At 51.2% G+C, this 15,763-nt stretch overlaps 4 protein-coding genes across 4 annotated transcripts; all 4 read right to left on the reverse strand.

Annotated features, from left to right (window-relative positions):
- Positions 1-590: 590 nt before the first annotated feature.
- VTN77DRAFT_8198 (uncharacterized protein) lies at positions 591-4,672 on the reverse strand (the record flags this gene model as incomplete). Its single annotated transcript, XM_069424669.1, has 2 exons — positions 591-3,920; positions 3,977-4,672. 2 exons carry the CDS (start codon positions 4,670-4,672, stop codon positions 591-593), a joined length of 4,026 nt encoding a protein of 1,341 aa, XP_069280960.1.
- A 1,325-nt stretch (positions 4,673-5,997) lies between these two features.
- On the reverse strand, positions 5,998-7,107 carry VTN77DRAFT_8199 (uncharacterized protein; the record flags this gene model as incomplete). Its single annotated transcript, XM_069424670.1, has 3 exons — positions 5,998-6,210; positions 6,275-6,549; positions 6,627-7,107. 3 exons carry the CDS (start codon positions 7,105-7,107, stop codon positions 5,998-6,000), a joined length of 969 nt encoding a protein of 322 aa, XP_069280961.1.
- An 809-nt stretch (positions 7,108-7,916) lies between these two features.
- On the reverse strand, positions 7,917-12,758 carry VTN77DRAFT_8200 (uncharacterized protein; the record flags this gene model as incomplete). Its single annotated transcript, XM_069424673.1, has 4 exons — positions 7,917-7,937; positions 8,011-12,396; positions 12,454-12,593; positions 12,728-12,758. The coding sequence occupies 4 exons, from the start codon at positions 12,756-12,758 to the stop codon at positions 7,917-7,919; spliced, it is 4,578 nt and encodes a 1,525-aa protein (XP_069280962.1).
- A 1,510-nt stretch (positions 12,759-14,268) lies between these two features.
- On the reverse strand, positions 14,269-15,439 carry VTN77DRAFT_8201 (uncharacterized protein; the record flags this gene model as incomplete). The annotated part of the gene is made up of 2 exons (XM_069424674.1): positions 14,269-15,318; positions 15,404-15,439. 2 exons carry the CDS (start codon positions 15,437-15,439, stop codon positions 14,269-14,271), a joined length of 1,086 nt encoding a protein of 361 aa, XP_069280963.1.
- Positions 15,440-15,763: the final 324 nt, after the last annotated feature.

A 15,763-nucleotide genomic window follows, 5' to 3' on the forward strand; every position in this document is an offset into this window, starting at 1 on the left:
ATTACGCCGTACGGCCCGGGGAGTAGGTACCTAGGTAGATACTCTGTACAGGGTTAGAGACAGCTGTCTGGGAAGCCGAGTGACACCGCATCAGGGGAGATAAACTAGCAACGGGATGGCACCAAAACTCATACGCTCAAAGCAAACTACTCCGTACATTCAGAGTGTCAGTAGGAAGGCTGTGAACGTGGAGATCTTTCATTACGTTATCTTCATTTCTAGATCACTCTTCCTTGGCGATGCTAGTGATACATGTCTCTTTCCCATCAAACTGAATGTTCCCACATATGCACATATATATACTCCGAAAACGCCCATCTACCCGATGTCCCCAAGATAACAACAGTAGGTACACATAAATATACATGCAATGACGACAAGAGGACGCTCGGGGAGGTCTTGTTCACATGCCTCGAGAATCAAGATTGAGATCAGAAACACATCATGGAGAAAAATCCGGGCAACGTATGCAATCATAAAACAGAAACCGAATTAGAACGCAAAAGAAAAAAAATACAGCAGACCGATTCTCGAGTGGCAGGCAGCATGATCCACCCGAGACCGGATCGGGTTAAGAGAAGAGGATCAGGTTAAGAGAAGAAGTATTTGCTCTCTCTGAGTCGCTTGACATCAAACTCTCCCTTCTCTGGCACCTCCCGGAATTTCAGCGGAAGCCACAACCAGACCAGCCTGCGCGGCGTCTTTTTCTTCTTGGGAGGATCCTCGCTGTCGAGTTCTTCTTCCTCCATGGCCTCGCCTTCCATCGAATCGTCGGCCCCAGCCTCACTAAATTGAGGATCGAAGTCTGCGAACAAACTCGACACCGCAGGGTCCTTGGTGTCGATGTCGTTGGAACCGAAAGCAGCCTTCTGGGCGCTCTCAATGTCATGGGGGATCGAGCCAACAGCGGTCTCGCCCAGCGAGGCCGACACCACCAGATCACTATCCTTACCACCCATCTCCTCAAAGATGCTGGCCGGCGTCACCATCGCACGGCCTCGTTCCTGGAGTTCCGGATCATCTGACTGTAGCAGAGTCTGCCGCTCATATTCCTTAAACAACTCCTGCAGCTGCTGAGCCAGCGCTTTCTTCTTTCGGCTCTTGGCGATCGCTCTTCCAATTGGCGACTGCAGCGGAATCTTTGCCAGGAACAGATGGCCGCGGTAGCGCATCCGAAATTCGGACGCCAGCCGCTTGATGATGTCGTCAGAGTGCATACGGATGAAACAGTCTCGAAGAACAGCATTCATCACGTCGACATCGCATGCATGTGTCCAGAATGAATCATGGACTGCGGAGAAGGTTAAGCCTCGTCGATTGCATTCGATTGCGGAAAGCATCATGTGAGTAGCATCAAGAGAGTGAATGAAGTTCGGTGGGAAAGCCTGGAGCTGCTTGCGCTTGGAGACGACAGCGTCAGCTGATGGATCCCTAATACTCAGGTCCTGCAGAGAGGTCTGGATACGGCGAGTCTTGAGGGTGCGATACGGCTGGACAACAGGTAAGCCGAGGGGCGTGGTCCAGATAATGGTGGAGCGAAACATCTTCGACGGCTCGAAGTCTCTCGCCATAAGCTTCTTATTAGGGTTGCCGGTTCTCCAATTGGGATCAACGTCCAGAGCCTCCTTGGCGAGTTCTTCTATCTGGGTCGGGGAGAGAGACGTGCTGATTCGACTGGCGCAATCTCCCAACCAGTATTGGATACTGTGAGCTCCGCTAAAGATAGAACCCAGGGCGGTGAAAATACATCGAGCGACGTACTTCGCACATTCGTTGACCGGCTGAAGATCCGGGTAGTGTTCAACCAGCTGCTTCCTAACCTGTCTCATCGCGCCGATGAAGGTAACGCCGTAGACATTGGTCATCACTGTTTGCTTGACGATCTTTCGTTTGATCTTGCCGTCGAGAAGTTTGGCAATCTCGTTGCCCTCCGCGGCGTCGCGCGCGACTACCTCCTTGACAAACTCCGCCACACCAGTGTACACGTCGGATGGACGATCGGCAGGTTCCAGGTTGACCTGTTGGGCGCCCTGGACATCTCCACCGAGAGCGGCGTAATGCTGGAGCCCGTTGCACGATCCATCCTGGTGGATCGGTAGTCGGGATTCATACTGAGTCGGATCCGGGAGCCGGAGGGCGTTCCTCAGCTCACAACATGCTGCGAGACATTGCCACGGGTCCTCGGCTTGAAGGAACCATCGCCTGCCATGCAACCCGTTGTTGGCCGAATCGAGAATGTCGTCCAGGTGCTGCATGGTGAAATCTTCCCTCTCTTGAAGGCTGGCCTTGTCAAACCCAAAGACGTTCGCGAGGTGGATTTTCAACCATCTCAACCCCGATGCACCGAGCGGTTTCGCCTCTTTGAAGAGCAGCAGAGCGCGGGCATGATCCGCGCCCATCTGATTCAGGTAAGATGGCAGCGGATAAGCTCGACCACGGAAGTCCAAATTGTGAGGCAGGTAAAATGTCTCGTTCAGATACGTGCGAGCGATCTCCATCTGAAAGTTTATGAAACACCTCGATGAATGCAACCCAGACCTTTTATTGTCGATCTGGCGAACAGTGCGGCTCCACTCCTTCATAGCTTGGGCGTCGTTTTCCGAAGGCTTGGGGGGATAGGGGAGATCAGGGTCCAGAGGCGGAATCTTGGCAATAGCCTCGCCGGAGTTCCACGCTTCGACCAGGACATTAAACACGTCCTTGTTAATGACCCATGCCGTCTTCCCAAGAACATCCAGACCAGCACGGACCTCCGGAAGCCCGCCGTTGGCGAGAGCCTTTTTGATATACATTTCTTGAAAGAGATCACCAGGCGTGCAACGCATGATTTGAGCTTGGTGGGCCAAGTATCCTCCTTCTCGGAATCCAGTCCACGGCTTGGGTTCGGCCAACATAGGCATATGGCGGGCTATCAAACTCGGTGGCGGTTCGCGGAACAGCCGCCCGCTGACTTCGGGATGGAGGTGAATCAAGCCAACCCGCCTCCCTCTGAACACTTCGTACGAGTGCTGGAAGGCGGGTTGCATGGTTGTAACCCGCTTCTTAGTGTCTGGATGTTCCGTGACCACTGGAGTTTTGGCAACTTCAAAAAGGAGAGCCATCAAAATGCCTCCCACCCTAGCGTGGACAGTGACTGGCCATAGGATATCAGGGTTCGTCTCCTTCATCTGCTGCACTAGGGCCAGCCATTTCCCACGCCCTGCTTTCTGCTTTCGGGTCTCGAGCATCTTGGCAACCATCCACTGCCGCTGGCCATCAGCTAGCTTGAGCTTTTGCAAAGCCTCTTGTGCGATCAGTTCGTCTTGTATTTCTCTCCCGAGAGTCGTCACGATCGACGAGAGCCTCAACCCTTTCTCAACACCGCCCCGGCTGAAAATGTGGATGACGTGGAGGATGGTAATAGCAGCGAGTTTGTCAGGCTCCATAGATCGCAGGTAGACACCGTACTCGCGACGCTCCCTGTGCGCCATCGTGCGCGCCGAGCCTTCTAGCTCGGCCTCGGCAATGAGTTTTAATTCCTCCCGGATCTTGGCAACGAGGTCGGTATGCCACTGATGTATCAACTGGCCCAATTTCTTGGTTCCACCGGACGTACCAAGACCAGCTTTTCTCATATCCTCCATCTCTTGACGCCAGCGATCGATAGCTGTTTGAATTGCATTCGCCTCCAGTCGTTGCTGTCGTAATTGCTGGTATAATTTGAGATTTTCCGGGTCCGAGGTGTCGACATCCTCCGGAAGTAGAACCTCAGAGCTCCTCGACAACGCCGAGAGCGTTCTCTTTAAAGACTTCAACCCCAGGCCTTTTTGCTCCACCGGGCGCACAGGAGGAGAGTCCGTGTCGTTATTCCCAGACAATAACTGCAGATGATCTTCTTCCATGTCATCGATACCTACTCGCTGCAAATCTGGAGCGCAGATCTGGAATGAAAAGTCAGTTACAAGGCTACGTCAATAAAGAAAAAAACAGTACTTACCTCGGACAGCTCGCCCAGGTCGAGCTCAGATAAAATCGGAAGCGCAAGGACCTCCTCCTCGACTTTATCATTCTTGGCCATTTCCCAGTACCTCCGAACCGTTCGATCTCGTCTGGAGCCGTGTAACATGCGCAACGCCATCCGCATCATGATTGCGTACGTCGTCGCATTTGGCTTCACAGAACTTTGCGGCATCCTCACCTCGAACCATTTTTGTAGTGGCCAAGTCAGTTCAGTCTGCCTGGTCACGATCATGTGTTGAACCATCGCCTCCAAATACCGATTATGGAGATCCAAATACTGAGGGGACCCTGGAGGGAAGAATTGTGACAGACGACTCAGTAGGGACCCGGCACGTTCAAACTTGCCAACTTTGAGTGAAACGTCCAGATTGGCAAGCATCTCCGACGCATCACCGCCAATGCCATTAATTCTTCTTAAAATTTTAGGTTTTGTCTGTAACGCGTTCTCCTCTATAGTGATGGAAGGATCCCAGGGGGATGTATGCCAAGGAAGGATCCATTGCGTGGAAGGGTCCTTGTTGGCAGAGATTGGATAATTAATATCTTCGAATGAGCTCTGGTGACCATGGTCGATGACGGAATTGTCCGCAGCCGTTGCCAGGCTCCGAGTAGACTGTAAAGATGGTCGGCGATGACCACGCTCGTTGGAAGTTGAGGGCGCTGCTCCACTCATGGACTCCGGTCGACTTGACTGAAAATGGAGTCTCGATACCGCTGGACAATGCCAGGGCAGGGAGAGCTGCTCTGACGATTGGCGCAAATGATGGAATACATTTCGGCGACGAGCTGCCCGAGGTAGCATGGCTGCAAAACGGAACGCAGTTCGGATGTCGACCGGGCGAGGGAGGAAGGATGTGCGAAGGGATTAGATAACAATTAGGGAAAAGATAGATAAACTATAGACATACAAAAGAAGAAGGCGGGGAAAAAAATGATGCAGAAAAGAGAAGGACTGCCAGGAGGACAGAGAGAAAAGAATTGAATTGAGAGACGATCGATCCTCCGCCAACCGACAACCTCTCACGATTGGGCAGAAAGGACAGTTCAGGGCTCTCAATGACCTGAACTTCCAGAAAAAAAAAACCCTCCTTCAGCAATGGAAGAGAGGGAGGATGAAAAAAAAAAGAAGGAAGATAGGTTGGGAGAGTTAGGAGGTTGAGAAGTTCCGGATGGAAAACAGGAACATACCTGCTACCTACTAGAAACAGAGGAAGCAAAATCTATGGCGAGAAAAAAAAAGATAGCCAGCCTGTCGCGCGACACCCCGGGTCCCGATAAAGTCACGTGCAATCACGGGGTATCCACTCTTCCCCTTTTCCCCTTCGACGGCCTTCCAATTTCCAACGTGGCTCCACAGACCGCCAATTATGACACCTTGAATGTTGATGGATTGTTCATCTTCAACACTGAGATTTTGCCATCGTCGATTCGTCGCTGTCGAGATAGTAATCACTGTAGTACAGAGTAGATACTTTTTCGAGACTACAGGTCCCGTCCCATACTGCAGAATGTGGGTACATATCCCATAAGTCAATCACAGAGTCAATTCTCCTCCCACGCCACCTTGTTGACCTACGCCCACGGTTTGGTTTCTAAAACATAAATTCCGAAAGAACGGCAATGGACTGGGCAACGCATACAGCTCACAGTGAGAGAGCATGCTTGCAAACACATTAGATAAAAATAATTAAATGTCTATACTCTAATCTCATCTTCATGACGGATAAAAGAGTAAATAAATGCACGCGACAATGCCGGCACAAGAAAAGGCTTCTTTCCGAACATGATTTTACTAAGCTTGTGCAGCATAATACATAGTCAAGAGACTGGAGAGCCTCTGTAAATGCCTCTTGGAAAACATATTGGTCTATTACTCCGTCCTCTTTGGAAGTTCTAACGTTATCAGCGTGTCAGAAGAAGCGGGTATCTATGCGTCTTATCGCATCGCTGTGCGACGGAAAAGAATGGGAGAGATCTCTTGCGACAGGTCTTCGTCGATCACCCATCTTCGGCCACAGCTGCGGCCTGCTTTTGCTTCTTTCGATTCTGTTTCATTGCCCATCCAGTCATCTCCGGTCGGGCCGGATCGACCCGTGGCGCACTCATCGCATCAAGATAATCTTCGCCGTCGATCGCGGATTGGAGTTGTGGTAGGTCTTCAGGGTTGTTATGGATCATATAGCTTTCGTACGTGTACCATGCATCTTCCGTCTGTTCGAGATCACATCAGCGTCGCTCCTTTAGAATATACCAATATGGAGATTATATTCCTTACCTCAGCATCTACCCATTCATATGTCTCCCACTTCTCATCTTGCATCTTCTTCAATAGTTCAATATTGCCCCCCACGACGGCTTCTCCGCCTTCTGCCGACTTGACCTTCACATCAATCACCCGTGCTTCGGCCTCTCTCTGAGCGGCGTCATCATCTACGTCTTTTCTGGCTCTCGCAGCCCTTGTCCTGGAGGAAAGCTCTTCAGCGGCATCCAGATGATGGAGTTGGGGTCGCAGTTGAACGACCGCAGAAACAGGCGAAAGGTGGAGATTTTCTGGGAAGAAAAGTCGCTCATCAGCCGTGTTCCTTTCTCAAAACCAAGCCAGTAGAGAAAAGAGACAAAAGACTTACTTCCACGGAAAGCTCCTAGCATATAAAGAGGGTCTCCATCTTGAGGCTCCTTTATCCTCCCACCCAAAGTCTGCACCTTCAAGAGCGAGGTCGCCTGGGGCTTTGCAGTCTTCTCGTCATATCCCGCATCCATCATTTCCACATCCTCGCTTTCCATCTTCACCCTTCCCCCGGCGGTAGACGAATTGAAGCCTCCTGCCAGTCCATACGCCCCTCCCTGGTTTGTGATGCGACTGCGTTTCAATGCTTCTCCGAACTTGAGACCCTTGCTCACGTCGTAGTTCACTTGAGTGTTGATGGGGACGTCAACCTCAATGAGCCCCGTCTTTGGCTTCAGTCGGAATACCGTGGGCTTCTGGCCGTGCCGTTCATCGTAAGCTTGGCCTGTAGGCCGGTCGAGGTATTGTAACACATAGCGCGAGATCTGCGAGTCGGTGAGGTAGACATCGTAGGAGGCCACGATAGGATCGGAGGAATCCATTTTGCACACGAATTGTCGATTGATTGAGTATCTTCAAGCAAGCTGCAATCAGAGCCAGGACGATCGGGAATTGGAAGTCCGAGGCGACGAAGACTTGAAGCTTTTCGCGGTGCGCTCCGGAGGGAGAAAGAAAAACTTCAAACGTCAGGACTGCATAGCAGTCAAGTACACAAGCAGAGGGGTGGAGAAAATGCGACAGCCTATTTTATTGGCATATAATCCCGGTGAATTGGGATTGACTGCCGCATTCACTGACTTGTGCGGGGATGACAGGTGAATGAGAGACAAGTCTCGGCGATCCGAACTGCTTTTTTTCGGAGAGCTTATCGATAAGACGGTCGCCACACATCAAACTAAACCACTTTTTAAACACTAACTACAAGCCTTACAGGTCTCGCTTCGCTCGACTGCCCAGGCCTACCTAAGGTATTATATTAAAGTAGTTTTTATCATCTACTTCCAAGGTGGGTTTCCTGCTCACATTCCTTATAATATTCTCTTTACCATATTTCTTGTATATATTAGGCAATATTTATTATCTGCTTTCCAGTCGGGCTCCCTACCTGTATTCCTTGGGCATGTAGTATGTAATTCTGCATCTCATATATACCTAAAAATCACGTATGTATGTACATACAAAATCATTCGGTGGAAGGGCTAACTAAGCTCTATTTCAATACAAGACAAGGGGTCCTTTCATACAAAAAACATGTACATTCGCAGTCTACATGAATATGACAACAGATCAGTCAATCAATGGTCGCATTGCTTTTTTTTTCGACTTTTGTAATAATGCTGCACGTCGTAATTTACTCATCTTCCTCGGCGACCTAGAAGAAAGAATCGTTAGAAGAATCGTTAGACATGCGAAAATGACTGAGAGAAACAAATGCTCAAACGTACCCCTTCGTGGAAGTTCTTTCCCTCCGTCGTCTCCTTGATGATACCGGCGCGAATGCACCAGTCACCAAACCTCTCGGGTGTCTCACCGTCGGTCTTGCGCTCAAGCGCATACCGCTTGAGGAGACCCTTCATGATCTCGATGATCTCATCCTCCTTGATCGACGACCGGTAGAGTTTGTTGAGACGCTGCCCGTGATAGCCACCACCCAAGTACATGTTGTAAGCACCGTATGCCTTGCCGACAAACGCGACTTCGGCGAGCCAGGGTCGCGCACATCCGTTCGGGCAACCGGTCATCCTCATAACGATACTGTCCTTGGCCAGACCGTTCTCCTCAAGTGTTGATTCAAGTTTCGAGATGAGAACCGGCAAGTACCGCTCAGATTCAGCCATGGCAAGACCGCAAGTAGGGAATGCCACACATGCCGACGAGGACAGGCGAAGACCGGTGAAGGAAGTGTTGTCCAGCTTATACTTGGCCATCAAGGCCTTGACAGTAGGAAGATCAGCGTCCTCGATATTCGAAAGGATCAAGTGCTGGTTGGGCGTCAGACGGAACTCTCCCTTGCCAAGTTTGGCAATCTCCCGCAGTCCAGTTCGCATGGGGAAATCGGCGGTATCTTCCACACGTCCGTTCTCGATGAAGAACGTGAAGTGGTTCAAACCCTTTTCATCCTTCTGCCAACCGAACGTGTCGATGTTGGAGACAAACTTGAAGGGACGAGGCTCCGCGAAGCGCAGTCCTTCCGGAAGAAGGTCCTCCACCTTGGCCTTGAACACATCCAAGCCCATATCGTCGATAGTGTACTTTAGACGGGCATGCTTACGGTTCTTCCGGTCACCGTGGTCACGTTGCACAATCATGATTTTCTCACACACAATGTGAGTCTGGTCGGCGGGCACGAAGCCGAGCATGGACCCAGTTCGAGGATAGGTCTTCTTGTTGTTGTGTGTCATACCCATACCGCCACCGACCAGAACATTGAAACCTTCCAGATGTCCATCAGCTCCCTTGATGGCGATGAGGCCAATATCGTGAGCGTAGACATCAGTATCGTTGTGAGGGGGTACGGCAATGGTGATCTTGAACTTCCGGGGAAGATAGGTCGGCCCGTAAAGAGGCTCATGATCCTGGACTGCGTCACCCGCAACTTGGACCTTGTTGTCATCGTCGTCCTTCAGCCATATTTCGTGATAGGCCGTGGTGGATGGAAGGAGGTGATCGCTGATCCTCTTCGAGACAGCATGCACCTCACGATGGAGGTCGGACAGCTCGGGAAGAGGACTGCACATGACATTACGGTTGACGTCACCGCAGGCTGCGAGCGTGGTCAACAAGGCCTTGTTGATCGCGCGCATGGCCGGACGAAGTTTGCCCTTGACGACTCCATGGAACTGGAATGTCTGTCTCGTCGTAAGCTTCATCGTTTCATTACCGTACGCGCTGCTGATGGCATCCATCTGCAACCACTGTGACGGCGTCGCAACACCTCCGGGGAGACGGCAACGGATCATGAATGAATAAGCTGGCTCCAGACCTTGAGCCTTGCGCTCCTCCCGAACGTCACGGTCATCTTGCATGTAGGTGCCGTGGAACTTGGTCAGTTGTTGGTCGCTAGCAGAGATGGCGCCAGTGCTTTCGTCCCGAAGGCCTTCCGCGATAGTTCCTCGGAGATAGTTGGACTGAAGCTTGATGTCCTCATTTGTCAATGGCGGAGGTTCCTCCGGCACGCCTTCGACTTTGTCGACGCCGAGAGCCTGCCAAAGACGGGGCTCCCATTCGTTGTAACCCGTCTGGTAAGCATCTGGATCTTGGTCATCTCCAAGACCAATATCCGTAAGCTTACGACCACCGAGGAATGAAATCCTGGCGTCCAGGTCTTTGGCCGGCTTGTTGTAGTAGATCTTATCCTCCTTTCGAGGCCAGTAGTGGCTATCACCTAAACCGAAAACGGAGTACTTAATGGAGGATAGATCGAGATCACCAGAGGTTCTCACTACCTCCCAGAATGCGCGGCCATTCTGAGGGAATTCTCCCTGACCTGCAGTGCTAGTAATGAAAACCACATTTTCCTCTGTGGCGAGATCTTCAATTGGGTAGTCATCCATGGCCATGACCATGGTCTTCAGACCTCTCGCACGACCGCGGTTGCCCAAGCGTTTGGCGAGGTTCTGGGCGTTGCCGTTGTCAGACGCATAGAGAATGGTCAGGGGAGCCCCGAAAAGCCCTTCCAGCAGCTTCTCGTATGACTCCTTGGCTTTGCGCTTCTGAAGAGCTCGGACTTCGGTGCCATAGGACCCCGAAAGATTAGAAGCGAATTTGGGATGGCGTTTCATGAGCTGCGTCAGCTGGTTGTCTCTGCGGAGGAACTCCTCAAGCTCCCGTCTGATGCGTTCCGAGTCGAGAGAGAATTTCGGCTCGCTGTTTTCGTCCTTGCCTGGGTGCCATCGGTACAACGGCCAGTAGCCGAGATCCACAGCCTTCTTCGTCTCCTGAAGGACGGTCAAAGCGGAGTCGTTCTCCTTGTTGTAGGGCAGGTAGGCCACAATAACTGAGGGACCCTCGAATTGATCCGCCTCAGCCATAGCCTGCAGCACCTGCGTATAGGAACCATAAACAGCCACAGAAGCCACATAGGCATTCCCAAAGTTCATAGCATACAGGCCAATGTCCTTCTTCCTCCGCGAAGGATCGGCAGCGGCATGCTCTGAGTAGGGTTGCGAATCAATGATGAGCATGTTGACATTCGCTCCCGACGCGAGGACGTGGTGAACACCGGAGTTGCCGAGGTCATAGGCCCATGCATCAGAGCCGATAAGCCACTGTGATTCTTTGTAAAAGAACCGTTTCGCTTCCAGAAGTTGTTTGGCCACTTTCGACCCATCCAAGGTCAAACGAGCAATGACATCTGGAGCAAGGCTGTTGGCTTTGGCCGTATCTCGGGCGCTTAAAGCCCACCGAGACAACCATTTCTTTGGGGTATCAGTAGCAAAGCTGTTAGATTTGGCCGCCTCCTCAACCTCAGCGATGAATCGCTCACGGCGTTCCGTTCGGGCAATCAATGAACCAAATCCGTACTCAGGGCTGGCAGCGATCGTGGCAGAAATACCAGCATTGTTCGAGCCCAGTTGATTGGCCACGTACAACCGGTTGCCAAACAGCTGATTGAGAATCTTAATGTAGGCGTTTTCGATGTTGGGCTGTTCGAGACTTTGCTGAGGAGCGGGCTCCGTGTGCTTGCCAATCTCGAGGTTCTGGATGGGAGACGGAGAGTCGAGGTTGTAGAGAATGCCACGCAGCGCTTGAACAGCCGTAGACGGCTCAACGTATCCAAGCCGGTATGCGACAAGACGCGGTGGTTGAGTTTGACCAGGCGACGATGTCAAACTCGAGAGAAGATCCAAAAAGGAGGGACCCCACTTCGTAGTCTTTCGAACTTGCTCCACAACCGCAATTTTCTCAATAGATTTCGGGATCAGGCTCGAAAGCTGGCCTCCAACCCACGGACGGTACAGACGTGCGGTGATGATACCCACATTCGCAAGATCGGTCTTAGCTTTGTCCTTCTCCAGGGCATCAACGAAAACTCCGGTGGAGCCGAAGATGAAGATCGCGACCTTCGCATTCTCGGGTCCGGTATACTCAATGGCCCGGTAAGTTCTTCCAACGGTCTTAGAAAGGACGGCCCAGATCTGCGATGTCCAGTCGAATATGTCCGCTGCGTTAACAGGACGGACACCAGCACCGTCAACAGACGTGGCCGAAGAGCTGACAGAATGACTGTCAGTACTGCTGTCCCTTCTGGAAGAGCCAACAGACGAGTTATCCTGACTGGTAGTCGAAGGAGCCTTGGACGGGGAAGAAACTGTGGCAGCCGGCTCCCCATCTGGGTATTTCTGTAGCCCGTTTTCAGGCACCACCGCAAGCCGCCCGGAATCAGCATAGAGAGTCGGCTCCTCAGCACCGGAAGTATGTGAAGCTCTGGCGCCATCCAGATCGAGTACCTTCTTGACGACTTCGACATCCTCCACAGGAATCGCATCGTCATCCGCCGAATTCGCCGGGTCGAAGAAATGGATGACACCCTTTCCTGATTTGAGCGCCAGAGCATGGGCGGTCAGGGCGATATCTTGCGCTTCCTGCAGCGTCTCGGAGTGCAGGAACGCAAAGCCACATTGGCGTATCGAGCTGATGACGGAGAAGTCCGGGAAGGGCGATGCCTCAATGGCGACGTGGATCACAATGGGGTAGTTTGCCAGACGGTAAAGGTGTGGAATGGAATTGAGGAGGACAGAAGAAGGAGTCGTCACAGACACAGTCTTGCCTGACTGTAAAGGGTGAAAGGCAGACAGAAGAGGATCTTCATTGTATCTGACTGCGCGCACCTAGTGTGGTGATTAGCAACTGAAGTAGATCAGAACATAATTCAAAGGAGCCCTTACCTCCGGCGTGCTCTTCGACACAACGCTGCTGGCATTGCGCTCCTTTAGATCCTTGAGAGTCTTAGAGAACTGAGATTCCGTCTGTAGAGACGGTTGTACAGAAAGAACAACATCGCTGGCAAGATATGCGATCCTTGCCACTATTCATTTAATCGTCGTTGTCAGCCAACTTGACCCGCCAATGCCTTAACCCATGCGACCAACATGAATAGTCAAATACAAACAAATAATTAATCAACAAAAAAAAACATTATAAAAGAGACTCAAAACTCACCCGCTTCACCAGCAGTTCTAATGGACCCCATGTTGACGGACGCAGACAGCGCTTCTCAAACCGCAGCGTAAGAGGGGTGGAACTATATCTAGCAAATCAAGGTCCACCGCATGGAATTCAAATTAGATGCGTTGTGACAAGGAGGAGCAGCGACACAACGACGATGTTGAGGAAGAAGAAAAGAACTTGACAGAGATATTATTACTTTTCAGGGACACTTAATTTAGTCCATTATGTCTGCTGAGTCGAGGGGACAGAGAAAAAAATATCCTTTGCGATGGAATCAACGCGCTCTCTCGGGCTGTGATCGGGTTAGATCACCTCGATTTTGATTGGCTGCTGATCACGACATCGATGCAAACACCAAATCCCGGAGTTCGCAAACATACCGTTCCTGGATATCATGCGGGGTCCCATGACGAGATCGGAGCCTGGTCGGACTCTAATTCAAGCATCAGGGCCTTTTTTTCTTTCTCTTGTTGGTAGAGTAGCGAAGAGATTCCTTACAATTGAAAGAAGATATTTAATTGGAAATGTCTATGTAACTGTTAAAAAAAACGTTCCAGATATATAGATGATTTGTGACATTGTTTTGCATCATCGGCACCCAATAACTACTACGTGATACGGTGACTGTTTTCTCCGCACGACACAGTGTTGCTCGGTCGAGAAAACCTTTGGGGCGTGGATGACTCGCATTAGTATTCTCACTCTCGGTCGAGACAAGGAATCACGCCACTAGTTGGGGTCGATGCGGGGGTAAATTTTCTAACCCATGTCCCCCAACACCCGTTAAGTGTCAACACCTCACAGGCTACAGCAGTATGCCACTTCTTACAGAAAGGGAGAACACCCTTGTGAAAAGATAGGCTCGACAAGAAAAATGCCAAGAAGATTGTCACTTATATGCTGATGATATTTATCATTGAGCCCACCATAACCAATGGGACATAGGATTTTCGATATAGATACGAAAATATAGATATATCACAATCTGCAGAACATCCAATAACGATCACCCGTAACGCCAACTAGTCCGAGAGAGCCCAGCACGCTATACATACAGTCTCACGCCGCTTCAAGACCTCAAATTAGTCGAGTTACTGCCCTGAATGACGATCGCGGCAGCAGTCATCCCAGGAGCTTAAATCCGGCATATGATGAAAAGTGGCTGCTCAATCTAGAAACAGATGAGATGGCATATAAGCGCCTGTAACCGAGCCAGTTTCACACCACAACGATGCAATAGATGTCAAAAATGATGGATAAGTCGCTGGAAAAAAAAGACAAGAACATGAGACATCATAGCTGGAGTAGAATGATTCATGACCACTCAGTCCATCCTAAATAGCTGTATTGGTATCATGCGTTCAACGCACGACATGCTCCCGCATCCTCGGCTCGCGAGGAGATGTGGGAGTAATAGATCATGGTCGGCAAAAGAAAAAGGGCCAAAGAAAAGTTTTGGGGCGCATTGCCATGCAACAGCATGGAAAGAAACGCGCGATGACTAGGAGTTTTGTCTGCTGGCTGTAGCGGAATCATCTGCCCTCGCTCAAGTCCTGGAGTTTCACATTCATCCCGGGCTCTTGACCGTAGGCTGGCTGCTGCAATGAAGCGGCTTGAAGAGTCGCCTGGGAAGGCTTCGGAGGACCAGTGCCGGACCGGCGTCGCCTTTCCCTCTCAGCTAGCCCAGAGAGGGATAAATTGTTTCGCTTGTGGAATTTCCGACCGAATCCGTTCATCCAACTGGCATCTTGCTCCTCCGCCGAATCTGGACTGAGCCAGTAATCACGGAAAACACTGATCATGGCTCGACCAAGTGCCCCCTGCCATCCCTGGCCTTCAGGGGTGTGGGGGAGGAATGGATCTCGGTCGATATCAGCAGCACTAGCGATGGATGCGTTTCGGCTGTGGGTGGGCAGCTGATTATAACGTGGTTGTGAAGCATTCAACAGTTGTTGGTGTAGAGATTGCCTGGCGAATGCAAACATGACTAGAACGAAATACACCCGGACGGCCCACAGAGCCGCGATCATAACAATACTTTCAAAGCTCTCTGGCTGCGTAACACCATGTCCTACGGTGGGTGTTCCATCAGCGCTTCCGCCGGAGCTTCCGGCGGGGGCACTGGCCGGATGAACAGCGACTGCATCTTGCCCAGGAGAGAGGACATTTCCAGAGAACTGCACAGAAGATACATTGAACTTGGGACTGGTAAACCCCGCAGTCTCGCCAATGGTATCGGAGCCGAATCCGGAGGTGGGCGCATTGTGATAGTGCTGTGAGACGACAAGGAACCATGTTACCCCAAACGCAGCCGTGTAGGCGGCATTAATGACGGTATCAAGGAGGTAGAACCAAGCGAGAGCCAAACACTGCAATGGCGATTGCTTTCGGATATGTGGAAAGAGGAACACCGCAAGACCAAGGGCAACGAGCGAGTAGAGGTACATAGACAGCTGAACTGGGGACAAATGGTAGCCAGTCAACAAAGCAAGCAACCCGTACAGTCCGCTAATTTTGTTGAGGAGTAACGACAGTGTGATGAGAGAAGCCCCTGTCTGCAGACTCATCACGCAGAGAAAACTCTGCACAGTCATGATTCTCGTCAGTAGATGAATAGACTGGAAGCAGGAATCCTTCGTGGTGAAGGACGAGCAGGATTCAACACACCTGTGGCCGCGGGATGCGGAAAAACCGGCACCCCATCCTGTTGCCGTGTGGAACACCGACCACACGCAATACGAAGGAAATATGAGGTGTCGAAAAAAAATACGGAAGAAAAGAGAGAGAGACTTGTGTATCCAACTGTTGGGGAGGGAAAAAGAAAAGGTCAAGAGAATGAAATGCGTGGCCGGTTGTTAGGTGACTGAAACGGAGTTGAAGAGTTGGGCTATTCCTGTTCACTTGGGTCCGCCCTAAAACCCGCCATCAATCCCTACCCGGAGTTCCCGGCCGCTAGGGGCTCGGATGACGTCGTCACCAGCCGAATAGGCAGCATCTCACGTTCCATACAACCCCTGGCCTCTGGCA

Source organism: Rasamsonia byssochlamydoides, assembly GCF_041956645.1.
Source record: "Rasamsonia byssochlamydoides strain NRRL 3658 unplaced genomic scaffold VTN77scaffold_7, whole genome shotgun sequence".
Taxonomy (NCBI): Eukaryota; Fungi; Ascomycota; class Eurotiomycetes; order Eurotiales; family Trichocomaceae; genus Rasamsonia; species Rasamsonia byssochlamydoides.